Source organism: Stegostoma tigrinum, chromosome 2, assembly GCF_030684315.1.
Source record: "Stegostoma tigrinum isolate sSteTig4 chromosome 2, sSteTig4.hap1, whole genome shotgun sequence".
Taxonomy (NCBI): Eukaryota; Metazoa; Chordata; class Chondrichthyes; order Orectolobiformes; family Stegostomatidae; genus Stegostoma; species Stegostoma tigrinum.
This window is the reverse complement of record NC_081355.1, coordinates 146584980-146612095: the sequence shown is the minus strand read 5'-3', so window position 1 is coordinate 146612095 and position 27116 is coordinate 146584980. Positions and strand designations below refer to the sequence as shown.

The 27116-nt window shown below is 44.4% G+C and overlaps 1 protein-coding gene across 6 annotated transcripts in view; it reads right to left on the bottom strand.

Annotated features, from left to right (window-relative positions):
- The window catches only part of prkag2a (protein kinase, AMP-activated, gamma 2 non-catalytic subunit a), a 447918-nt gene that overhangs the window by 223251 nt on the left and 197551 nt on the right, over nucleotides 1-27116 (bottom strand). For all 6 annotated transcript variants that reach the window (XR_007249582.2, XM_048551429.2, XM_048551437.2 and 3 more), the window contains one exon: nucleotides 1457-1733. Coding sequence is in view for 5 of the 6 variants with exons in the window: in XM_048551429.2 (XP_048407386.1) it covers nucleotides 1457-1733 (277 nt within the window). In the remaining variant the exon portion in view is untranslated. The remainder of the gene's footprint in view (nucleotides 1-1456; nucleotides 1734-27116) is intronic.

Here is a 27116-nt window from a genome sequence, read left to right as displayed (position 1 = left end):
ATGTGACTGATCCATAACATTGCAATGTAATTGCCTGACATGATTTGAAGGTTGGTGCATTTAAGGAACAGTTGCACTCATGTTTAATTTAATCCCATGGGAACAGCAGGATACATGTGCCACATTTCAAAAGGGCCAACTTCTCACCATCAAACTTATGAAAAACGCAACAGGGTACCTTCAAATGATCACATCAACCAAATGTAGATACGGTAACAAAGCTGAGATTTGGACTCAGCAGAGAACTTGAATGGCAGATTAATAAATGCAATCAAATCATATCAGGGCTTGTCAGAATAATTAAAGAATAATTGTTTTAATTAGCAGGAGGGTTTGTATCCAAAGGATAGGGATCATTGGCAAAAGAATTGGATTGTTGGGGGAGGAGGGAGGGTGCCAGAAATGAAGAAAAATATATTATGGAGTGAATTGTTATGGCCTGGAATACAAGGTGTGGTGGACTGGTGGAAGCAGACTGAATTGGAACATAAAATTAGATAGGAACATGAAACAAAAAAATTACAACACCTTAGAGAAAAGGGAATGGCATAAATTGGCTATTTCCATTAAAGACCCAGCACAGCATGACAGGCCAAATGGTCTTCTATGGTGTATACAAATATAACAAATAGCAGCAGGATGAGAACATTCGGCCCACCAGACCTGCTCAGCCATTCAACAGGATCATGGCTGATCTTCTTTACTGCCCATTCCCCGAATCCCTGGATTCTGTGGACATCTGCCAATCTCAGCCGTGAATACATTCAACGATGGAGCACCCACCATTCTCAGGGGTGGAGAAGTCCAAAGGTTCACAACTCTTTTTAGTTAAGTAATTTATTCTCAACTTAGTTCTAAATGTTCATCTGCTATCCTGAGACTGAGTTCCTGTGTTTTAGATTCCCCATTCAACAGAAACAGCCTCTTAGGATCTATGAGGGGTCCAAAAAAGACCCATTTGGGACTCAGAATATTAACTCTGTTTCTATCCCCACAGAACCTGCCAGACCTGCTGAGGTTTTACAGCTCCTCCTGTCTTTATTTCAGATATCCAGTATCCACAGTATTTTTCTCTGATTCTCTCAGTATTTACCCTGTCAAGTCCTTACAGAATCCTGAGGGATTCAATGAGATCTACTCCTCCCTTTCTTCTAGATTCGGGAGAATATAGGTCCAATCTACTCAGCCTCACATAACAGGACAACCCTCTCGTCCCAGGGGACACAGTCAATAGAACCTTCATTGTACTGTCTCCAATGCTCCAACGTGCGTTAGAGAGAGAGAGTGAGAGAAAATGAAAGAGACACAAAAGGAGAGAGAGAGAGAGCAAGCAAGAGCAAGAGAGACACAAGATGGAGACAGAGAAAGAGACAGAGACAGATACAGAGAGAGAGAAAGGGACAGAAAGAGAGCCTCTTTACACACACCGCACCTCCAGTGTTAACAATTCCCTCACCTTTTCTTGATCTGGAGAAAAACTTCATGGAAACAGGCGAGGTAGAGGTGGAACTGCCAGAGGAATCCTTCGAGGTGGACCGGAAGATCCCACTGAAGCTCATTCGCCGGGGAGACCTTGGCGAAGAGTCTTGGGGAAAAGGGAATACTGTTTTTGGAGAACCGGGGCTCTGCTTCACCCTCACTGGAGCAGAAACGGGACTGGAGGGTCGGTTGTAAAAATTCCGGGAGAAGAATCCTTTGGAAGGACTACCACTGGAATGGGAGCTGTCTTCACCCTGTAGGTGGGAACACAAATCAGGCCTCATAGCAGAAATCATCACACCAAAACCCATCAAATAGGAAACGTTTTGATACATTTTTACTTTAACCGTGCACTTTTGAAGGACAAGGAATTCACAAAAAAAGCAACAAAAAGCAGCAACATATCCCCTGCAAATCCCATATACAGATTACAGCACGTCTAGTCTCCAGCGATTCTGCATAAATTGCAAGAACTGCCTAAAAGAGAAATCATCCATACAGATAAGGTAATTGCAACAATTGTGCTGTGGCAGAATAAAATGTGAAATCATAATGGCCTCACTATCTTACAAAAGGTCAAGGGCTTTCTGCAGCTTGCACAAAATAATGGAACACAGAAGGAAGCCAGTCAGTCTATTGTACCATTGCCAGTTCTTTGAAAGAGCTATCAAATTAATTCCACTACCCTGCCCCTTTCTCTTGGCCCTGAACAATTTCCCCTTCCAATATTGGAAGTCTTTCAGTATCTTGTACACATGGAAACCTTTCATCTTCAGCTGATCTGTTTTGGAACCATGTGTTTTAATGTTAACGTAAGAAACGCACATTTTCACAGAAAACAAAAGAAAGCGCTATAAAATTTTCCAGCTGGGAATTCAGGTGAAACTACTTTAACCAGTGACAGGTCTGAACGTGGAACTCACTTTTTATCAGGAGTAGTCGACGCAAATGGCATCGATGTATTTAAGGGTAAGCACGATAAAGACAGGAAGAAGATAGGAATAAAAGGGTATGTTGGCGGGGTTAGATAGTGGAGGGTTACAAGTGGAACGTAAACACCAGACTAGACCTATTCGGGCCAAATGGCCACTTCCTGTTCTGTGAATATTTGTGACGCGGAACTAATCAGATTACGGCTGGAATACAGTGAACTGCTTTTGGTCCCTTATCCAAGAAAAGATATTCTGGAATTGAAGGCAGTGCATGGAAAGCTCACTTGGTTAATACCGAATATGAAGGGACTGTCCTATAAGGAGAGTTTGAATGGGTTCGGCCTTTATTCTTTGGAATTTAGGAGCACGAGAGGTGGCCTTGGGGAAACATACAGGATTCTTATGGGACTTGACAGGGTGGATGTGGAAAGGTTGTTTCCCCTTGTGGGAGGGATTAGGATCAGAGGGCATAATCTCAGAATAAGGGGGTCACGCATTTAAGACAAAATGGGGAGGAATATTTTCCCTCAGAAGATAGTGAACCTATGGAATTCTTCCTCAGGGCCATTGAGATTGGGTTAAGTATATTCAGTCCGAGATCATTGGATTTTAATTGGTAAATGCACAGAGGCTGGTAACCCATCACCAAGTCACCCTTTATCTACTTACAGCTCAGAGGAGATTCTAAATCCCCTGGTTAGATTAGCCAGCCAGGGCTTTCTGATTAGCTCAGGTTAACAACCCCAATCCATGAACTCATAGTAAACAAAATCTGCCTGGTTCCAATCACTACAGTAAGGGAACCAAGAACTATGGGGAAAAGGCACAAAAGTGGAACTGAGGATTTCTGCATCAGCCATGACCTCATTGAATGTTGGGGCAGACTTAATGGACTGAATGGCCTACTTTTGTTTCTATGCCTTAATGCCTAATTTCGTCAGTGGTGAAATTTCAGGTTGTGGTCCTCCTAAGAAATCTTAGTGGGCTAACTATTTGATACAGCCCCAAGTAGGTCTGAGGTCTGTACTGCAGTCCACTCTACATTACTGATCGGAAATGGACAGGAGAGACTGCTGTTCAATTTGGTCCAGATACCACTGGTGGGGACAGGAGACTAATCAGTTGCAATTCGCATCTCTGATTTCTATGAGGCTACAAGTGCTCAAAGGGTTATGACTTGGCTTCTGTCCCCAGCACCAAGGGAGGAAGCAGTACCAACATAAGACAGGTGCGGATCTCAGTGCAAAGTAATTGCTCACAACAGATGCACAGACCAAATTCACAGACACAGCTGGAGGCCAAATTTACAGCAATCTTACACAGACAGACTCAGCTGGAAGGTGAGCTAGAAGAAAAATATTTTGTTAAAATAGAAAGTGAGAATTCACAATCATTGTTTCACGCAGAAAGAATTATGCCACTATCTTTATCCATTTAAACTGTGGTTCACTGGTCAGCGCACTCACTTCTCAGTCAAAACGGGGGAGTTCAAGTCCCATTGCAAAACATGTACATCAGCCAGTTAATTCAATATTATCCAGTCTGAATGGGTACCTTTCAAATAAAGCATTACCTGTCGGCTCTGTTGGATGTAAAAGATTTTAAGGTGCCATTTCGGAGAATTGTGAGGGATATCTGAAGCAATGAGGCTTACAGAATATGGGCAGTCAGTGCAAAAGGACTGCCAGAGTTTAGGTACTGCGCAGTTCTGTGTTGTGTACAATTCATGGGTCTGTGTGTTATGTGTGTTTCCCTTAAAACGGGCCTTACGTAACTGGGTTCTGCGATCCATTTCCTTGCAGATGTGGACACTTACTCCACGCACTCCACGTGTGGTTGCGGCCATTTTCTTCCCCATTGTACTTCCACCAGGATGTAACTGGACAATCAGATGTAACTGCTGGACCGTTCACAGTAATCTGCAGCCGGAAGTGCTGAGATGATGATCCATCTTGGTCTCCTCCAGTGATCCCCAGCATCACAGATACCAGTCCTCGGGCAATTTGATTCACCCCGCATGAACAAAGAACAACACAGCACAGGAACAGGCCCTTTGGCCCTCCAAGCCTGTGCCAACACATTCTGCCCTTCCACACTAAAACTGCTTCACTTACTGGATCCGTATCCCTCTAATCCCTCCCCTTTCACATATTGAACCAGGTGCTTCTTAAATGGTGCTATTGTTTCTGCTTCCACTAACCTCCTCTGGCAGCGATGTTTCAGGCACTCAACACCCACTGAGTGAAAAACTTGCCTCGCATACTTCTTTTGAACTTCCTCTCACCCCACACCTCTTGAACTTGTGTCCTCGAGTAATCGACCTTTCCACCCTGGGAGAAAAGCTTCTTACTTTCAATCTATCCAAGCCATTCACAATCTTATAAACTTCTATTAGGTTGCCCTTCAAGCTCCTGAATTCCAGCATAAGCAAACCCAGTCTAGCCAACCATTCTTCATAGCCAAAATCCCTTATATCAGGCAACATCCTGGTAAACCTTTTCTGTACGCTCTCCAAAGCATCCACATCCTTCTGGTAGTGTGGTGACTGGAACAGTATGCAATATTCTAAGTGCGGCCTGACTAAAGTTCTATAAAGCTGCAGCGTAACTTATCCATCCTTATACTCAATGCCCCTTCCAATGATGTCAAGCATGCCACAGGCCTTTTTTACCATCTTATCTACCTGCGCTGCCACCTTCAGTGATCTGTGGACCTGCACACCCAGACCCCTCTGCATATCAATACACCAATGGTTCTGCCATTCACTGTATAATTTCCACCTGTACTTGAACTTCCAAAATACATCACCCCACATTTGTCTGGATTAAACTCCACCTGCCATTTTTCTATCCATGCCTCCAACTGATCTATATCCTGCTATATCCTCTGACAATCATTTTCACTATCCACAACTCCACCAATCTTTGTATCATCTGCAAACTTATTAATTAGACCAGACACATTTTCCTTCAAATCATTTATTGAGACCACAGACAGCAGATGTCCCAGCACTGATCCCTGTGGAACATCACAACTCACAGCCCTCCATTCTAAAAAGCACCTTTCCACTGCTCTGTCTCCTATGATTAAACCAGTTCTGTGTCCATCTTGCCAGCTCACCCTGATACCATGTGACATCATTTTTTGTACCTGTCTGCCATGAGGGACCTTGCCAAAGGCTTTACTGAAGTCCACGTAGACAACAATCAACCACTTTTCCTTCATTAACCATCTTCGTCACTTCATCAAAAAAACTTGATCAAGTTACAGAGGCACAATCTCCCCCACACAAAACCATGCTGTCTATAGCTAATCAGTCCATTTGCTTTGCTTATAGATCTTATCCCTCAGCAACTTTTCCAATAATCTCCCCACCATAGATGGGAGGCTTACAGGCTGGTAATTCCCTACTACCTTTCTTAAACAATGGAGCAATATTGGCTATTCTCCAATCCTCTGGGACGTGACCTGTGGCCAGAAGGATATGAAGATGTCTGTCAATGCTCCAACAATTTGTTCTCTTCCTTCTCTCAGTGTTCAGGGATAGATCCCTACTGTACTCCCTTTATACTTATGACAGTGTCGCCAAATTTCAAATGAACGCCATCTACAAGTTGGCTGACGAGACCACTGTAGTGGGATGAGTCAAAATACAGCAAGGAGATAGAGGGTTTGGTGACATGGTGCATTAAAAACAATCTCTCACTTTTATATATGAACAAAAAGCCTTGGGTTTCCCCTTAATCCTGTTTGCTGATGACCTTTCATGATCCCTTTTAGCCTTTCTAATTCCTCGTTTAAGTTCTTTCGTACCATCCTGATATACTTCAAGGGCTTCGTCAGTTCTTATCCTCCGAGATCTTACAAATGCTTCCTTCTTTTTGACCAAGATCATAACATCCTTGGTTGTGCAACATTCAGGTAACTTGCCATTCCCAGCCTTCATTCTTGCAGGAACGTGCCACTCTTAACCTCTTATCAACTGCCATTTGAAATCATCCCACATGGCCAATGTAGATTTACCGTCAAACAGCCACCTCCAATCGACATTCTCCAGTTCCCGCCTAATATTGTTGTAGTTTGACTTCACCCCATTTAACACTTACACCTGAGGACTGTTGTTATCCCTATCCATGAGCATCTTAAAACTCACGGTATTATGGTCACAACTCCCAAAATGCTCCCCTACTGAAGCTTCTCTCACCTGGCCTGGCTCATTTCCCAGACCAGCTCCAGTATAACCAGTATCTCCAGAGGAGACAGCAACACTGAGCCCTGCCGAGTCTTCACCATCCCCCCAGACCTCCCCCTTACTGAGGATGAATGGTCAGTCCTCAGTAAGGGGTTCAGCTTTGTCTCCCTCCACCCATACTTCAACAAATACCAGTCTTGTTTAGACGTTGAACAGATTTTCTGCCGCTTCCACCTCCACGCTTACTTCTTTAACCATGAGCCTAAGCCTCCCACTTCTCCCGCCTCCAACACACCCCCTCCTCCTGGACACCACCCCAAGGCCTCCTACCCTCCCTCAACCTCTTCATCTCCAACTGTCATCGAGACATTAATCGCCTCAACCTCTCCACCCCCTCACCTACTCCAACCTCTCCCCCGCAGAACGTGCAGCCCTCTACTCCCTCTGCTCCAATCCCAACCTCATCACAAAACCCGCAGACAAGGGAGGTGCAGTTGTAGTATTGCGCACTGACCTCTACATCGTTGAGGCCAGGCACCAACTCTCCGACACCTCCTTCTACTGCCCCCTTGATCATGACCCCGCCCCCCCGAGCACCAAACCATCATCTTCCAGACCATCCACAACCTCATCACCTCAGGTGACCTTCCACCCACAGCCTCCAACTCCATCGTTCCTCAACCCCGCACTGTCCGCTTCTATCTCATTCCCAAAATCCACAAACCTGACTGCCCTGGTCGACCCCTTGTCTCCACCTGCTCCTGCACCATCGAACTTATCTCCACCTATTTCAACTCCATTTTCTCCTCCTTGGTCCAGGAACTCCCTACCTATGTCCATGACACCACTCATGCCCTCCACCTCCTCCAGAACTCCCAATTCCCCAGTCCCCAAAACCTCATTTTTACCATGGACGTCCAGTCCTTATACACCTGCATTCCCCACAGAGATGACCTAAAGGCCCTCCGCTTCTTCCTGCTCCACAGGCCCGACCAGTCCCCCTCCAGTGACAACCTCATCCACTTAGCCGAACTTGTCCTCACCCTCAACAACTTCTCTTTCAATTCCTCCCACTTCCTACAGACAAAAGGGGTGGCCATGGGTACCCGCATGGGCCCAAGCTATGCCTGCCTCTTTGTAGGTTACGTGGAACTGTCCCTCTTCCGTACCTACACTGGCCCCGAGCCCCACTTTGTCCTCCGTTACATTGATGACTGTATCGGCGCTGCCTTGAGGAGCTCGAACAGCTCCTCCACTTCACCAACACCTTCCACCCCAACCTTAAGTTCACCTGGACCATCTCCAATACCTCTCTCTCCTTCCTGGACCTCTCTGTCTCCACCTCTGGCATCCACCTAGAAACCAATATCCATTTCAAGCCCACCGAATCTCACACCTCCCTAGAATACACCTCCTCCCAGCCACCTTCCTGCAAAAATGCCATCCCCTATTCCCAATTCCTTCTCCTCCGCCACATCTGCTCCCAGGATGAGGCTTTCCACTCCCTTACATCTCAGATGTCCTCATTTTTCAAGGACTGCAACATCCCCCCGCTCAGTGGTCGAGAACACCCTCGACCATGTCTCCTGCATTTCCCGCAACTCATCTCTCACACCCCCTCCCCGCAATAACAACCAAAACAGAATCCCCCTCATCCTCATGTACCACCCTACCAACCTCCAGATCCAATGCATCATCCTCCGACACTTCTCCCATCTACAATCTGACCCCACGACCAATGACATTTTCCCCTCCCCATCCTTGTCTGCTTTCCGGAGGGACCACGCTCTCCGAGACTCCCTTGTCCGCTCCACACTCCCCTCCAGCCCCACCACACCCGGCACCTTCCCCTGTAACCGCAGGAAGTGCTACACCCGCCCCCACACCTCCTCCCTCACCCAAATTGCAGGCCTAAAGAAGACTTTTCACATCAAGCAGAGGTTCACTTGCACATCTACAAATGTGGTATACTTTATCCGCTGTTCCCATTGTGGCCTCCTCTACATATGGGAAACCAAGTGGAGACTTGGGGACCGCTTTGAAGAACTCCTACACTCAGTTTGCAATAAACAACTCATATTTAACAAGCTTTCATTTCCAGCTGGTGATTGCTTATACTGTGTCCAGTGCTATGTATTTAGTAGGGTGACCAGGATTTGGAGTCAAGCTTGCTTTACCTGGCCACATTTCAGTGTTTTCTCTCCCACCTTTAACTCAGGAGGGGCTTGTCCAAACATACATCACTCAATAATAGCTGCTTGGAGATTTTAAAGAGTAAATACCTACTGTGAAACCGGAAAACAAAACACAGGAGTCACTAACCATCCTGAGATGCGATAATAATAGGAAAATAATCGTTGTTTCTGCTGCCCTAAGATGCAACAAGAACCAGGCCAAAAACAAGATCAAATGGAAACCTTTACATGGAAATTTCTTACCTGCTGTAACCCTCCCTCCCTGTGTCATAAAACTGACTTTCTCCATGTTTTGCCCCTGTCCTAGCCCTGCATCCAAGTTTCCTTAGTTTTTTTTTCTCAGATCTCCCCTCACATCCTCTTTCAGCTCATCGTGTCCAACTCTGCTCTTTCAACCTAATTTTCTGGACTGTCTTCCTGCACCAGCGCTAGTTGAGACTGGAAATGCTTTCCCTGCTTTGGCCGCTGTCATCATCCTTCTCAAATCTCTCTCCACCTCCCTATGCTGAAAAAAAACCACCTTTCTGTGTTTGCAAGTGTCTGGTTATCTCCAAACTCCATTTCCCCTCTGGAGTCCTATCACCTATTGTTGCTGCCCAAATCCATGCTCTATCTTTCCTCTAACTCCAAACTTTCCAGTCAGGTTTCCATCCTTTTCACAACACAAAGCAAAGTTTGTTTCCCTCTCTCTAATGCCTAAACTCCACTGTCCAGCTGAGCTGGACTGTCCTCTCTTGGTTCCTAGTGTTATGGATCCCCTCAAAACATATCAATGAGATAGCCTAGGCCATAACTTTTATCTTATTTAAAGGCAAGCGTAACATGCTGTGGTCACTGTGGTTTATTTGGTCAAACTATTCAGCTACAACCAAAACACACTTGATTCTTACACTACAGTTAAAATACAAGCAAGAAAAAAGAAGATTTGGCATAACCTGAACTCTAATAAATTACTTAACAGAAATAATATATCATTTAACTACTACTCATGAATTGTTCCAAAATAGCAGCATCCTATAAACACACCCTTGGCAAAGGCAAATTCAGCAAAACAGATTTCCCTCACTTTCAATCTCCTTCAGTCCAGGAGAAAGGAAAAACTGGAAGAATGAACCTAGCAGCAGAAAGAGAGCCGTACCAAGCAGCTTCAGCACAAAAAACCCTAACTTCAACAAGTGAAAGCAAAAACTAAAATCTTGAGTCTGTGTGAACCTGACTCCACCCACTCATGCTTCTTCTGTCTACTTTATTAAAAAACCCAAAGCTATTTACGCTGCTTTCCATGAAGTAGACATCTCATCACCAGGTTTACAATACCCCTCTCCAAGAGAAACAGGATAGAATAACTCCTTCTTAAAGCTTATCACATTAGTCATTTGTGGTCAGAGAATCTCCTACAATTGCTTCTCTTCTCACCTATGCACCATTATGTCTGAAGTTCCTGAAGGATTTACCCTTGCCATGTTCCACCTTCTCATCTTTAGGTTGCCCTTCCAGCAAACCCATCCAAGGACATGATGTCAGTTTGCTGATAACATTCAGATTGACGTTCCCACAGCCTTCTGTGACCCCCTCCATCACTTCCATGTTGTCAGACCATTCCAGCCTTGAGAGAGATGGAGGCATGGTGGTAATGTTACTGGACTGATAGACCAAAGGCTCAGGGCACTGGTGTTCAAATCCCACCATCGCAACTGGTGGAACAGTAATTTAATTAATAAATCTGAAATTTGAAAGCTAGTCCAATAGTGACTGTGGAACAATCATTGATTGTAATAAATATCCATTTAGTTCGCTAACACCTATTAGGACATCTACTGTCCTTACCTGGTCTGACCTACATGTGACTCCAGATCCATAACAATGTGCTCGACTCTTAGCTGTTCTCTGAAATGGTCTGGCAAGTCACTCAGTTCAAGGGCAATTATGAATGGGCGACAAATGCTAGTCTTGTCAATAACACCCACATCCCTTGGGGAAAAAGAAGAAAAAAAACGCCACTAAGTGATGGAAAATCTTCTAATCAAACACAATGGAGACCAAACCCATTATTCAAGGCCCTTTTTGAGGAACATGGGTATCACTGACGAGGTCAGACTTATTGCCCAGTTCCAACTTTCCTGAGGTCACCTGGTAAGGACAGCAGCAGCACAAGGAGATTAGTGAACCAGATGGGTATTTACAACAATTAACAGTGGTTTCATGCAGACTAGCTTTTTAATTTCAGATTTTTAAAAATTATATTCAAAATTTCATTATCTGCCCTGAAGGGTTCTGAACCCACGTTCTCAAAATGATAGCCTCAGGTTTTGTATTACTAGGCGAGTGGCATTACCACTACACTAATGCCTCCCTAGTCACTGCTTCTGTCCTTGCCACTAATTTCCATGCTGTACCCTAGACACTGTCATATATTGGCCCAGATTGTTACGGTGCTGTTTGACAGTGAGCTGAGCTTCTAACCCTCATTCTTTCCATTATAACCAACAAAAGATCCCCACCTTTGTAAACCTCAGCTCATCCACAAAACTGCTTTCTGAGTGCAAACACACATCAACTCCCATTTTTCCATTACCTCCATGCTCCCTGACCTACACTGCATTCTGATCTTCAACATGTTGATTTAAAAATGTTAATTTTGATATATAAATGTACTCATGGCTTCCCCCCTCTTCCAAGTCAGCTACCTCCTTAACTTCTCCAACATACAGTGTACATGCACTGCAGGAATTGCCAAGATTCCTTCAATAGCATCTTTCAAACCCATAACCACTACCACATCAAACCTGCTCAGCCATTCAACATGCTGATCTTCTATATCAGCACTACATTCCTACTCTCTCCCCATACCCCTTGATATCTTTAGCTTATATAAATCTATTGCTTTCTTAAATATATTCATTGACTTTGCCTCCGCAGCCTTCTTGGTAGGGAATTCCACAGGTTCACCACCCTCTGGGTGAAGAAATGTTTCCCTCATATCAAGCCTGCTGGCTTTCCTGAGAACATGATCCTTTCTTCCAGACTCCCTGACCAGGGGAAACATCATCCCAGCATCCAGTCTGTCTAGCTCTGTCAGAATTCTGTACGTTTCATCATTCCTCATTCTTCGGAACTTTAGGGAATACAGGCTCAGTGAACCCAGTCTCTCCTGTAATGAGCAACCTGGCATCTCAGCAATTCATCTGGTGAACTTAAGGGTTAATATTGTTGGCAGGCTGCAACTAGCAGAATGCCACAAGTCTCAGTGCTGGGGCCTCAAGTATTTACAATACACATTAATAACTTAGACGAAGAGACAAAGTGTCAATGTTTGCTGACAATACAAAGTTAGTGCAAATGTTAAGTTGTGAGGAGAGCACAGAGGGTGTAAACAGATATAGATAGGTTAAGTGAGTGGGCAACAATATGGTAGAATGGAAAGGCAGAGTCATTTTTTAAAATGTATGAGCCTTGTAAATGTTGACATTCAGAGAAATTTCAATGTACTCGTGGTAGGAACGTTGAAAGTCAGCATGTTGGTCCAGCAAACAATTAGGGAAGCAGTTTAGCACCATTGGCCTGTTATTGCAAGGGGATCGATGTACAAAAATAATGACGTCTTGTATGGGGCTTTGATGAGACTGCATCTGAAATACTGCATTTAATTTTGGACTCCATGTTTGAAGGAGGATAAACTTGCATTGGAGACAATAAAGAGAAAGGTCACTGGATTGATCTCTGCAACAATGAAAGGCTGAGTAAATTGGAATTATTTTCTCCAGAGTTTAGGTGAGTTCGAGGTATCCTGCTGAAATGTACAAGATTCTGAAGGGACTGGCAGAGTAAACAGAGAGGTTGTTTCCCTTGATTCTAAAACATGGAGCACAATCTCAGGATAAGGGGTCAATTAATTAAGACAGATGAGGAGAAATTCCTTCAGTGAAAGGACTATGAAACTTTGGGAACAAAAACAGGAACTGCTGGAAAAGCTCAGTTGGTCCGGCCGCATCTGTGGAGAAAAATCAGAGTTAACGTTTCGGATTGAGCGACCCTTCCACAGAACGCTGGTCACTCAACCTGAAACGTTAACTCTGATTTCTTTCCACAGATCCTACCAGACCTGCTGGGCTTTTCTAGCAATTTCTATTTTTGTTTCTGGTTTCCAGCATCTGCAGTTCTTTCAGTTTGCTTTGTGAATCTTTGGGATTTTCCAATCCAATGTGTTGTGAATGTTCCATCATTTCACACATTTAAGGTTGGGATAGACAAGAGTTATTCTCTCAGGGAGTCAAGGGGTATGGGAGTGGGCAGTAAAGTTGTACTGAAGCCAAACATCAACAATGATTGTATCGAGTGGCAGAGCAAGCTTAGCAGGCTGAATGCTTTTCTCCTATTGCTATTCAAAGCTGGGGAGCTGCAGATTTTAAGCAAAGTATTCAAACAGTCACCTCTGAAATTAAGAGATAGTAGGAACTGCAGATGCTAGAGACTCTGAGATATCAAGGTGTGGAACTGGATGAACACAGCAGGCCAAGCAGCATCAAAAGAGCAGGAAAGCTGATGTTTTGGGTCTAGACCCTTCATCAGAAATAGGGGAGGGGGAGGGGCTCTGAAATAAATAGGGGGCGCAGCGGTGATAGAAGGTGGATAGTGGAGCAGATAGGTGGAGAAAATAGAGACAGGTCAAGGAGGCGGGGATGAAGCCAGTAATGGTGAGTGTAGGTAGGGAGTTGGGGTGGGGGTTGGTCAGTGAGGAGAGAGAGGTGGGTAGGTGGGAGGGAGGGCGGACAGGTCAAGGAGGCGGGGATGAAGCTAGTAGATGAGTGTAGGTAGGAAGTGGGGGTAGGGGTTGGTCAGTGGAATAGGAGTGGATAGGTGGGAGAGAAGACGGAGAAGTCAAGGAGGTGGGAACAATGTGGGGGGGGGGGTGGCCCCCTTGGCCTATCTGACTTTTCTCCATCTACCTGCTCCATTATCCACCTTCTATCACCACCTCCCCCTCTCTCTATTTATTTCAGAGCCCCCTTCCCCACCTCCCAGCCAGTTCTGAAGAAGGATCGAGTCAGCTTTCCTGCTCCTCTGATGCTGCTTGGCCTGCTGTGTTCATCCACCTTGTTATCTCCTCAGAAATGAAGATGGGTCTCTGATCTGTCAGAGGTAGTGAAAGCTCAGAGTAACAAAGTCATAGGTCATACAGCATAGGAACAGACTCTTCGGCCCATCATGCTTATGCCAACCAACAAACACCAACTATACTAATGCCACTTACCTGCATTTGGTCCATAGCCTACTCTATCCTGCATTTTAAGTGCTCTTCAAGATGCTTCTTAAATGTTGCAAGAATATCTTTCTCCTCCATTCTCTCAAAAAGCATGTTCCACATTTCTACCATCATCTGGGTGAATTTCTTTTTCTCATATTTCCACTAAACCACTTACTCCCCACCTTTAACTTATGCTCTCTGATCTTGGATGCATCTGACATGGGGACAGGGAAGAGATTCTCACAATTTTAGATGTGTCTGCCATGGGGATGGGGAAGAGATTCTCACAATCTACTCTGTCTACACCTTTCATAATTTTGTATATCTCTCCTCAGCCTCCAGCCTAGTAAGTGTCTCCACATAGCACACTTCACATCCCATGCGACATTCTGCGGAATATCTTCTGCATTCCTTCCAGTGCAATCACATCCTTTTGACCGTGTGGTGACGGGGACTGTACGCAGGTCCCTTTGGTCCTCAGGATCAACCATTCATTGTCTATGTCCTTCCCTTATTAGTCCTCCCCAAATGCATCACCTCACACTTATCAGGATTAAATTCCATCCGCCATTGCTCTGCCTAATTTGCCAGCTGACCAATATCAGACTGTAGCCTGAGGCCATCCTCTTCACTATCAATAACACCACCAATTTTCATGTCATATGCAAACTTACTAACTTTGCCTCTACATTTACATAATATACATAACCACATTAACTGCAGACCCCTCATCAATATATGCAGTTACCTTTTCAAAACTCTCAACTGAAGCAGTCACAAAGGATCTCCCTCTAACAAATCCGTGCGATCCCTGATCAATCCCTGCCTTTCCAAGTATTGATTAATCATATCCTTCGAATTATTTCCCGATTACTAATATCAGAATAACTGGTCTGCAATTACCTGGCCTATCCCTGCTGCCCTTCTTGAACGAAGGAGCTACATTAACCATCTTCAAGTCATCTGGCACTTCACCTTTGATTGATACAGTATTAAATATTTCCACCAGGGCCCCAGCAATTTCCTCCCTTGCCTCCCATGGTAGCTTAGGATATATCTCATCAGCCCTGGGGATTTATGTACCTTTATGTCAGCTAAACACCTAATATCTCCTCCCTATTAATCTTAGACATGCTCCAGAATCTCACCATCCCAACTGAAATCCCTAGTTACAATGTCTTTCTTTTTTGTGAATACAGATGAGAAATATTCATTTAAGCTCTCACCTAAGTCCATTGGCTCCACGTACAGGCTGCCCCTTTCGTCTCAAATAGGCCCTACTCTTTCCCTGGTAATGCTCTTGCTTTTAATATACTTATAAAACATATTGGAGTTTTTCTTGATTCTATCTGCCAAAGATATTTCATGGCTACTGTTTGTTCTCCTATTTTTTTTTAAGTAAGCCTTACACCCTCTATACTTTTAAACGGCCTCCCCTGTTTTTAATAGTGTGGTGCTGGAGGAACACAGCAGCCAGGCAGCATCAGAGGACCAGGAAAGCTGCCGTTTCAGGTCAGGACCCTTCTTCAGAAAATGAATATCCTGACCCAAAACATCAGCTTTCCTGCTCCTCTAATGCTGCCTGGCCTGCTGTGTTCCTCCAGCTCCACACTGTGTTATCTCTGACTCCAGCGTCGCCAGTTCTTACCATCTCCCCTGTTTTTAATGTGCTTTGCTTCCTTTGCTTCCACCTTTTTCTTCATCAAACTCTCCGTACCCCTTGACATGTTGACGTTGCCCTTCACTTCAAGAGAAACACACTGGCCCTGAATTCTCACTCTACTACTTTTAAAAGACTCTCACTTTCTAAATTTGCACTTAACTTAAGTTTGCTCTGCTCCATTCTGTTAACACCCAGTCTCTGCTGTGGCAACAGCTGACTGGGGCTGTTAACCTGTTCCAGTCAGGGAACCCTGGCTGACAGATATGAACAGGGGTGTCAGACATTCTGAGAGTTGACTCCGAGGGAGCTGGATCAATGTCTAGGATTCTCCACATGTAAATAATGGGGGGACTTTGTGACGGGATACCAGCCTCTTATGGAGTTATTCCAGGTAGCATAACTCACAGCAGCCTGGAGGTTCACTTTATGTGTCTGCCAAGCTTTCTCTGTCCACCTCCACACAACTTGTTTAATTACTGTGTGGAAATAATTCTGCATGAATGCCCAGAGCAAAATCTTACTAACATCAAAGGAAAACCCAAGATTCACAAATGTTTAGCTGTGCATTTTTATCCAATGCAATCAAAATGAGAAGGTACAGGAAAATGTAGTGAAGGTCCAGCAAGTTTTCCCCACAACAGAGAAGACTCTACTTGCTGATATATCAGATGTAGATAGAGTATTGATTGCGAAGGGCACCGGGGGAGGTGAGAGCGATGAAAGAGTATCAAGGCAAGCAGGGTTTTGATGCATGCCAACAGTGCCCTCATTGAGCATTTAAACAGTGTAAGGGGTTAAATGGCCCACTCTTGTTCTGATGGCTATAATGAAACCCATTTTCAACAGTGTGTGAGAATTCTTTCCTCACTGTTGTCTTAGTTCCAAGCGTGCCGCATTTTACAGCATGTTAAACAATGTTAGCAACATTCAATTCGGCCCAGCAATAACGGACGGACTTGCTGCAACGGTGTCAACAGATCAATCAGGACAATTCAGGGATCACTGAAGAAGAGTCTGCAGGTTAAAGGCTGTGAATAAGTATGTGAAAGATGTAGGCTCCACATTAGGAGTGCTGCTATACTGCTAGGAAGGCAGTTATACTAAACATTAACCACACAGGCTCTACAGGAGGTGATGGCCTAATGGCATTATCATTGGGCTGTTAATCCAGCAACCTTTATAATGTTCTGGGAACCCAAGTTCAAATTCTACCACAGAATTTTTTTTTTAAAAAAATCTGAATTAAGAGTCTGTTGACGACCATGAATCCATTACCAATTGCTGAGGATAAACCCTTCAGGTTTACTAATGTCCTTTAGGAAAGGAAACTGCCATCCTTACCTGGTCTGGCCAAACATGTGAATCCTGGCCCACAGCAGTGTGGTTGACTCTTAATCGCTCTCTGGGCAATTAGGAATGGGCCATAAATGTTAGCCTAACCACATCGTGTGAACTAATTTTTTTTTGAATGGAAGGAATCTCAATAAGTCAAGAGCTGTTGGAGGGGTCAATGCTGTTGGACTTTAGTGGGAGGTTGTAGGAATTAGTAGGCAACTAAGTGCTGGAGTCAAGACTCAGACGACTGAGCAGCATTTGCTGAGAAATCCACGGGGTCAGTCTTGATCAGACATCCTATTTGTTGTACAATGAGATGTTTATTCACAATGCCCCACAATTACCACAAGTTGTTTCTGGGTGTTGGAAATAAGTTGCACTTGTATTATAGCTTTTATTACTCTTCTAATATTAAGTCGTAAGTTTATTGATGTTTGTTCAAAACCACAGAACGTTGCTGCTTTATTCTCTTCAAAGCATCCCTTGGATCTAACTTTGTCCACTTTAAGATAAGTTACTGCACCCTAGACAAACTGTAACGTAAATGTGAGTCTGGTTTGGGATCATACCACAGCCTTGAAATTGCGCATTGCCCATTTTGCAATGCATTTCCTGGAGAGTGGTGTAACCTGTACTCAAATGCAGAAGTGCGAGGAGGCTTGCATCTTGGGTTTCGACTCGCACTGCCATTTTACTGGTGCCCTGGTAGCTCCATTATCTGGGTTTGAAAGTGAGGGAAGAAAAGAGAACAAAGAGGGGGTCTGGGACTTAGGCCTGGAGTGAGATTTGGCAATTACCTGGAGGTCAGAGTTAGGAGGGAAGCTGAAGATTTTGGGACCAGGGAGGTGAGAAGCAATGATTGTGGTAAATCTGTAACTTCTTGGTTTAAATCTATGCTTTTGCCATTGATTTTAGTGAAGTGCTAGATGCTTCAGCTGCAATTGAAGTTGCAGAAGCAGAACTTAAGCTTGTTATTTGCAAATGCTTCTGTACTAATCACTGATTCGGACTCGGGTAGGGGGTAAATAAGTTTATCAAAATATTGATCAAAAACAAAGTTGCTGGAAAAGCTCAGCAGGTCTGGCAGCATCTGTGAAGGAGAAAACAGAGTTAATGTTTCAAGTCTCTTGGCCCTTCCTCAGAACATCAAAATGTTGTCCAGCACAGCCCTTGTTAGAATAGTGCACATAAGACTCAGAAGCTACCTTGGAGACTCGTATACTTTCACAATAATTCACGGTTCTCTGGAATCAAATTTTTAGCTCTATACAGAGGGAGCTGGATGTGGCCCTTACAGCTAACGGGATCAAAGGGTATGGACACTTCCCTAGGTATCTGCACTCATGTAATCCTTACCTCTTCTTCGTATTCCTCCATCAGCAGGCAGACCCTCAGCTGGCCTAGGCTATAAGTTCAGGGATTCCGTTCATAAACTTCCCAGGAAAAGACTTCTATACCCAAAGAGGGCTGAGAACATGGAACATGCAGGCAGTGGTTATGGAGAACAGAATAGATGCATTTCTAGGGAAGCTACATTTGCATATCAATGAGAAGAAAATACAGAGTTGGATTGATAGATATTGATGATGAAAAACAGGAGGAGACTGTAGTCAAGGGTAAGCATAGAACACTTTTTTAAAACTTCTGTTTGGCCAAACATTTTGTCATCCGCCCAAATAAATTCCCAAGTAGTGTAAGACAGTATTTTGTTTTATAATGTACCTAAGAAGCATCCTGAGATGCTTAGATAACATTGTGTAAAGCTGGACGAACACAGCAGGCCAAGCAGTATTAGGGGAGCAGGAAGGCTGATGTTTCAGGTCTAGGCCCTTCTTCAGAAATGAGCTGCTTTTTACATTAAAGGTGCTGTATAAATCAAAGTTGTTAAAAGTAAAGTGACCATAGTTGCTAAGATACAGTAGCAGATTTGGCCCATTCAGCTCATCAAGTCTGTTCTGCCATTCGATTACGGCTGATATATTTCTCAACCCCGTTTTTCTGCCTCCTCCCTGTAGTTTTTGATTTCCTCACTAATCAAGAACACATCTGTCTCTGTCTTAAATACACGCAATGACTCGGCGTCCACAGCTCTCTGCAGCAATGAGTTCCACAGCTTCACCATCTCTGGCTGAAGAAATTCATCCACATCTCAGTCCTAAAGGGTCATCCTTTCACTCTGAGGTTGTGCCCTTGGGTCCTAGTTTCTCCTACTAATAGAAACATCTTCTTTCAAGGCCACACTATCCAGGCTTCTCAGTATTCTGTAGGTTTCAATGAGATCTGTCCTTACGATCCTATGCATCTCTTTTCCTGTGTGATCGTGCAAAAGGATAGTTCAATGTATCAGCGACTACCTGACAAGACCTGAGAGGAAACTGACTACCTTTGATATCAAGGCTGCACTTGATCTAGTATCAGTGAGCCCCAGCAAGACTAAAGTCAATGGGAAACTGGGGAGATGGTGGGGGGGATGCACCTACCGATTGACTGGTTCATACTTAGCACAAAGGCAGAAGGTGCAGTTGTTGGAGCTCAGTCATCACAGCTCCAGAACATCTCTGCAGAAGCTCAACAGGTTAGACATTTTGCAATCATCTAGTTCAGAGATGTGATTATACCTCTGGCATAGATGGGTCTTGATCTCGGGCCTCGTGGTTTAAAAGTAGGGATCCAATATCGGCTTGCAAACAGAAAGCAAAGGGTGATGGTGGAAGGTTGTCTTTGAGATTGAAAGCCTGTGATTAGCAGTGTACCACAGGAAGCAGTGCTGGGACCCTTGCTGATTGTCACATACATTAACAACTTGGAAGTGAATGCAGAAGATAATTAATAAGTTTGAAGATGACACAAAAATTACTGGTGTGGTTCATAGTGAGGAGGATGGACTCAGGCTATAGCCTGATATTGATCAGCTAGTAAACTGGCCGAGCAGTGGCAGATGGAATGTAATATTGATGTGATACACTTTGCGAGACCTAGTAAGGGAAGAATATACACAATGATTGGTAGGTCCCTAGGGAGTATGAGGAACAAACGGTAAATTCCATAGATCACTGAAGAAGTCAGCACAGACAGACAGGGTGGTGACGTGGTATACAGGATGCTTGCATTCATTAGCCGGGGCGTGGAATGTAGGAACAAGGAGGTCTTGTAGAACTTTATAAAACAGTGATTATGCCACAGATGGAATATTATGTGCAGTTCTGGTTACCACACTATCTGAAAAATATGCAGAGAGTACACATGATATTCACCAGGATGTTTTTAGGATGGAAATTCTCAGTTATGAGGAGAGAACTGGGTTTGTTTGCCTTGGAGTAGAGCAAGCTGAGGAAGATTCTGATTTAGGTATACAGGCATGGTCAGGGTAGATAATGAGAATCTCTTCCCCACAGCAAGCACGTAGAGACGAAGCATGGATGTTGTGTAGGTCTTGCTGCATGTTGATACAAGACTCAATATATGAGGTGTCATGAATGGTGGTGTTCCCATGTACCTGCCCTTGTCCTTCTCGATGAAAGTGGTTGGAAGGTGCTGTCTGAGGATCTTTGATGAACTTCTGCAAGTTCATCTCATAGATAGTACACACTGCTGCTACTGAGCATCGGTGGTGGAGAGAGTGAATGCTTATGGATGTAGTGCCAATCAAGCCAGCTGCTTTGTCCTGGACGGTGTCAAGCTCCCTCAGTGTTGTTGGGGCCACACTCATCCAAGAAAATGGGGTATATTCTATCACGTTCCTGACCTGCACCTTGTAGATGGTGGACAGGCTTTGAGGAGTCAGGAAGTGAGTTACACGCCACAGTATTCCTAGCTTCTGACCTGCCCTTGTAGCCACTGTGTTTATGTGATGAGTCCAATGAGTTTCCAGTCAATGATAACCCCCAGGATGTTGATAGTTGGGAATTTAATGATGGTAACACCATTGAATGTCATGGGGTGGAAATAAGATTCTCTCTTATTGGAGATGGTCTTTGTCTGGTAATTGTGTGGTAGGAATGTCACTTGCCTCTTCTCAGCCCAAGCCTGGATATTGTCCAGATCTTGTTACATTTGAACAGGGACTGATTCAATATCTGAGGAGTCCTGAATGGAGCTGAACATTGTGCAATCATCCATCAACACCAAATGATGACAGTGCTGGGATTTGTCATGGGCTCACTTGCACTGAGCAGAAACCTGCAGGTGATACTCCAGGAGTGATGCCTCCTCTCAATTCTGGCAACACAGGACTGTTACAATGACAGAGTTACAGCCATTGCCATAAAAGATCTGTGAAGCAGCTCCGACCCACCTTCGTAAATTGGGCCATTCTTTACTTATAAGTGTTCAGAATGATGTCATCATTTTCAAGTGCCCTCATGGAGTCCCCTACCCACCCCAGCAGAATCTCCCTCTCCCCGTGAGGCTGCCACCCATCCATTACTTTGAGCCCTCCAACTGCCCAACCACCCCTCCCCAGCCTGGGTGCCCAATTGTAGGCCTGACTGGCTCACCCCTCCCCGCCCCCAACGATCACATCATTGTGCAGCCTGCACATACTAACTGTGGGGGTGCAGAGCAGACGGGTGGGAACCTCATTTGTTCCTTTATGACAGAAACAGAAACGTTTTAGAGCTGGTAAAATTCCAGCTCCCTCCCCTCTGTACGACGTGCACTTGTGTTATCAATCTGGTGTCACTAAAAGAATGAATTTAAGAACATATAGAGCAGGACGTGACTAGAAACTGTTAAGCAAAAATACTTTTAAAAAACAAAAACAGACGTTGCTGGAGAAACTCAGCAGGTCTGGCAGCATCATTGGAGACGAGAGAGTTCTGAAGAAGGGATACTGGACTCGAAACATTAACTCCGTTTCTATCCACAGTTGCTGCCTGAACTGCTGAGATTCTCCAGCAATTTCTCATTTTGTGTGTTTCATATCTCTGGATTCCACAGTTCTTTGTTTTCCTTTACAGAAAATGTTTTATTCTTTCCATCAGCTAACCTCATCACAATCTGGGTCTAACGTCAGACTTGTTAAAAACCCAGCCTCCTATTATGGCATATGAAGTTGGGTGGTAGGGTATAGTCATAATGGTCAGCAGCAAGAATACAGTTTGTATTGCCAAAGACAAAAGTCGTATAAGTCAATTGCTTCTAGCCATGTCAACCAAAACAATGTGTGAGTAACAAAGACAGGAGTTGTAACTTGCAATGTAACCTGTGTGCCTCTACGTCCTTCTGATCTGTACATCCTTTGCTTGCTGTGATCTGCCTGTACCACTCGAACATAAAGCTTTTCACTGTATTTTGGTGCAGGTGACAGAGAAAACGAACCAACCAATCAGGTGCTGGTGCTGCTGAAACTTAGCAGGTCTAGCAGCATCAGAACACTGATGAAGAGTCATACTAAACTTGAAATGTTAACTTTGTTTTTCTTTCCCATAGATGCTGCCAGACCTGATGAGTTTCTTCAGTATTCTCTGTATTTGTTTCAGATTTTGAGCATCTGCAGTATTTTGCTTTTCGATTTGATTTACTATTATTGTTACATGATCATAGAATCCCTACAGTGTGGAAACAGGCCCTTTGGTCCAACAAGTCCACAGTGACCCTTGGAGCATCCCACCCAGGCCCATCCCCCTGTAATCCACACACCCCTGAACACTATGGGCAATTTAGCATAGCCAATCCACTTAGCCTGCACATCTTTGGACTGTGGGAGGAAACTGGAGCACCCGGAGAGAACGTGCAAACTCCATGCAGACAGTTACCTGAGGGTGGAATCGAACCCAGGTCCCTGGCGCGTGAGGCAGCAGTACTAACCACTGTGAGATAAAGCGAAAAGTATTGTTTTGCATGCTAACTAGACAACTCATACCTTACGTAAGTGCATGAGGGTAACAGAATGCAGAATATAGTGTTACAACTACAGAGAAGGAGCACAGAAAATCAACTCTAATATACGAGAGATCCATTCAGTAGTCTGATAACTGCAGGGAAGAAGCTGTTTTTAAATCTGTAGCAACGTGTTTTCAAACTTTTGTATCTTCTACCCAATGGATGAGGGTGTACAAGAGTATAACTGGGGTGGGAGGGGTCTTTGATTATGTTGGCACTTTCCTGAGGCAGAGGGAAGTGTAGACAGAGTCAATGAAGGGAAGGCTGCTTTTCATGATGGCCTGGACCGCATTCACAACTCTCTGTAATCTCTTGTGGTCTTGGGTAGAGCGCTTGCCATACCGAGCATTTATTGAAATAGAACATAGAATAAAACAGCGCAGAAGAGGCCCTTCGGCCCTCGATGTTGTGTCGACCTGTGAACTAATCTAAGCCCATCCCCCTACATTATCCCATCATCATCCATCTGCTTATCCAAGGACTGTTTAAATGCCCCTAATGTGGCGGAGTTAACTAAATTGGCAGGCAGGGCGTTCCACGCCCTTATCACTCTCTGAATAAAGAACATGCCTCTGACATCTGTCTTAAATCTATCACCCCTCAATTTGTAGTTATGCCCCCTTGTACAAGCTGAAGTCATCATCCTCGGAAAAAGACTCTCACTGTCCAATGTATGAGTGTACATTACTGCTGCTTTGAGTCAAGACATCCATGAAAGAACAGAGAAAGACTTGGATCTATGTAACGATTTTCACAATGACTAGATATCTTCAAAGCATTTTTATAGCCAATGAAGTGCTTTTTGAGTGCAGTCACTCTTGCAGAACATTCAACATCTTAGTCAACCACAAGCCCGACTATCCACAGCGTGATCACAATTAGATAATCCTTGCTTCTTCTTCAAAATAGTGTCATGAGGCCTCTCACATTCATCTGAGCAGGGGCCTCGCCTAAAATGTCTCTTCTGAAAGATGGCACTATCTCATGGTACAGCACTCCCTTTGCACTGCCCTGAAGTGTCAGCCAAGAGTTTTACGCTCAAGCCCTGAAGTGAACCCACAGTGAGATTTAAAAGGAAAAAAAAACCCAAAAGTGTTAAACACAAGAGCATTTCTCAAATATTCTCCTAAAAATGCACCAGAACACTGGTGTAAATCATTCACAAGTTACAACAATTAAAGTCAGAGTGTAAAGTCAGAGTGTAAGTCAGAGTGTAATACAGCATGGAAACAGGCCCTTCGGCCCAAACTGGTCCATGCTGACTGTGGTGCCCACTTAGCAATTTCTAATTGCCTGCATTTGGTCTATGACCCCCTCCAAACACTTTCCATCCGTGTACCTACCCAAATGTGTTTTAAACGTTGTTTTTGTGCCTGTCTCAACCACTTTCTCTGGCAGCCCATTCCAAATATGCACCACTGTCTGTGTGAAGAAGTTGCTCCTCACATCCTCCTTAAATCTGCCCTCTCTCACCTTAAATCTGTACACTCCAATTTTCCATTCCCCATCCCTGGGAAAAAGACTACGTGCATTCATCCTATCTATGCCCCTTATGATTTTATTGACCTCAGTAAGGTCACCGCTCATTCTCCTCCATTCCAAGGAATAAAGCCCAATCCTGGCCAACCTCTCCTCAGAACTCAGGCCTACTATTCCGGGCTCTTTGCACAGCTTCCAGTTTAACTATGCCTTTCCTGTAACAGGGTGATCCAAAACTGTACACCACACTGCAAGTGTGGCCTCACCAATGACTTGTACATCTTTAATGTCCCAACTCCTATACGCACTGCCTCGACTGAAGAACGCCAGCATGCTAAATGCTTTGCTCACCACCCTGTCTATCTGTGATGCTGCTTTCAACCAACTATGTACTTGTACTCCTCACTGTCTCTGTCCCACAAGACTCCTCAGAACATACCATTCACTGTATGACTCTGACCTCGGTTGAACTTTCCAAAGGCCAACACCTCACGCTTAGCCGTATTGAATTTCATTTGGCAATCCTCAGCCCACTTCCCCATCTGATCACAATTCCCCTGTAATTTTTGATAACCTGCACTGCTATCAGTGATACCTCTTAATGTTGTATCATCCGCAAACGTACTAATCATGCCGTGTACATTCACATCCAGATCGTTTTTGTAAGTGAAAAATGACAAAGGTCCCAGTACTGACCCCTGTGTCACACCATGAGCCACAGGACTCCAGTCCAAGAACCAACCTTCGGCCATCACGCTCTGCTTCCTACCATCGATCCCATGAGTAGCTCTCCCTGGATCCCGCACAACCGAACCTTCATGACTAGCCTGCTGTACGGGGCCTTGTTAAAGGCCTTACTAAAGTCCACATAGACAGCATTCTCTGCCTTACTCTCATCAATCCTCTTGCTTACCTCTTCGAAAAGCATGAATAATTTGTCAGACATGATTCTTGTGCACAAAGCCATGATGCCTATCCCAAATCAGACCTTGAATATCCAAACATTTGTGCATCCACTCCCTGAATATCATCTTCAATACCTTGTCTAGCACTGGTTCACTGGCCTGCAGTTCCCCATGGGTCTTTGCTACCTTTCTTAAATAATGAGACAACATTAGTCACCCTCCAGTCTTCCGGAATTTCAGCAGTGGCAAAAGATGAAGCAAAAATCTCTGCAATTTCTTCCCCAGCCTCCCGCAGTGTCTGATTAAATAATATTAATTATGTTATTAGGCTCCATCAATGCAATTTGGAAACCATTGAATCTTTTCAATGTGGAAGCAGGCCATTTGGCCCATCAGGTCCACCCTGACCCACCCCTATCTCTGTACCCCTGCATTTCCCATGTCTAACCCTACACATCCGTGGACACTATGGGCAGTTTAACATGGCCTAACCTGCACATCATGAGACTGTGGGGAGTAGCTGAAGCAACCCAGCAGAAACCCATACAGACTTGGGGAGAACATGCAACTTCACATGATCACCTGCGGCTGGAACAAAGAACAAAGCAAAGTACAGCACTGGAACAGGCCCCTCGGCCCTCCAAGCCTGTGCTGATCGAGATCCTCTGTCTTAACCTATGATCTATTTTCTGTATCCCTTTGCTCCCTGCCCATCCATGTACCTGTCCAGATATATCTTAAAAGACACTATCGTGTCTGTGTCTACTACCTCCGCTGGCAACGCATTCCAGGTGCCCACCACCCTCTGTGTAAAGAACTTTCCACGGATATCTCCCTTAAACTTTCCTCCTCTCACTTTGAACTCATGACCCCTAGTAATTGAGTCCCCCACTCTGGGGAAAATGTTTCTGGCTATACACCTTGTTTAAATCCCTCATGATTTTGTAGACCTCAATCAGGTCCCCCCCTCAATCTCTGTCTTTCTAATGAAAATAATCCTGATCTACTCAACTTTTCTTCATAACTAGTGCCCTCCATACCAGGCAACATCCTGGTGAACCTCCTCCGCACCCTCTCCAAAGCCTCCATGCGACCAGAACTGTACACAGTACTCTAAATGTGAAAGTACCTGGAATCTGGAAAGTAACTGGAATCTTACCCAGGTCTCTGGTGCTGGGTGGCAGCAGTGCCAACTATAGAGCCTCTATGCCGTCCCTAATATTGGCACTTATATTTTTTTAAAGACTAAATATAAAAATGCTAACATCAGTAAAAAAGGAAGGTGTGGTATGAAATTAAAAACTCCAACTGGTTTACTAAAGCCCGTCAGGGAGGAAAACTCGCCCAGTCTTGCAGACACATACTTCTTGTGTAATTAACAAGCCAGGTCAGTCGAATGAAATCATTGATCAGTGGTTCGAGGAGATAGCTCACTGACACCTTCCCTGAGCACTGAAAGATGAATATAAGATGTTCCCCTTGCCAAGGATGCTCACATCCTGGGAATTAACTTAAAAATTAAAATCACAGGATCATGAACAAGGACTGGCGCCCAAGAAATGACTTAACATACACATACTGTTTCATCATAAATTTCCCAATCCTTACACTTCCTTGAAGTTTTTGGCTGCTTGTAATATTCGAACATACCACGCTTGGAGTATTGAGTACAGTTCTGGTCTCCCTATCTAAGGATATGCTTGTTTGAAAAAGAGTGCAGCAAAGGCTCACCTGGGATGGCAGGTTTGTCTTTTGAGTGAAGATTAAGTCAACTGAGTTTGTATTCACTGGAGTTTAATAGGATGAGG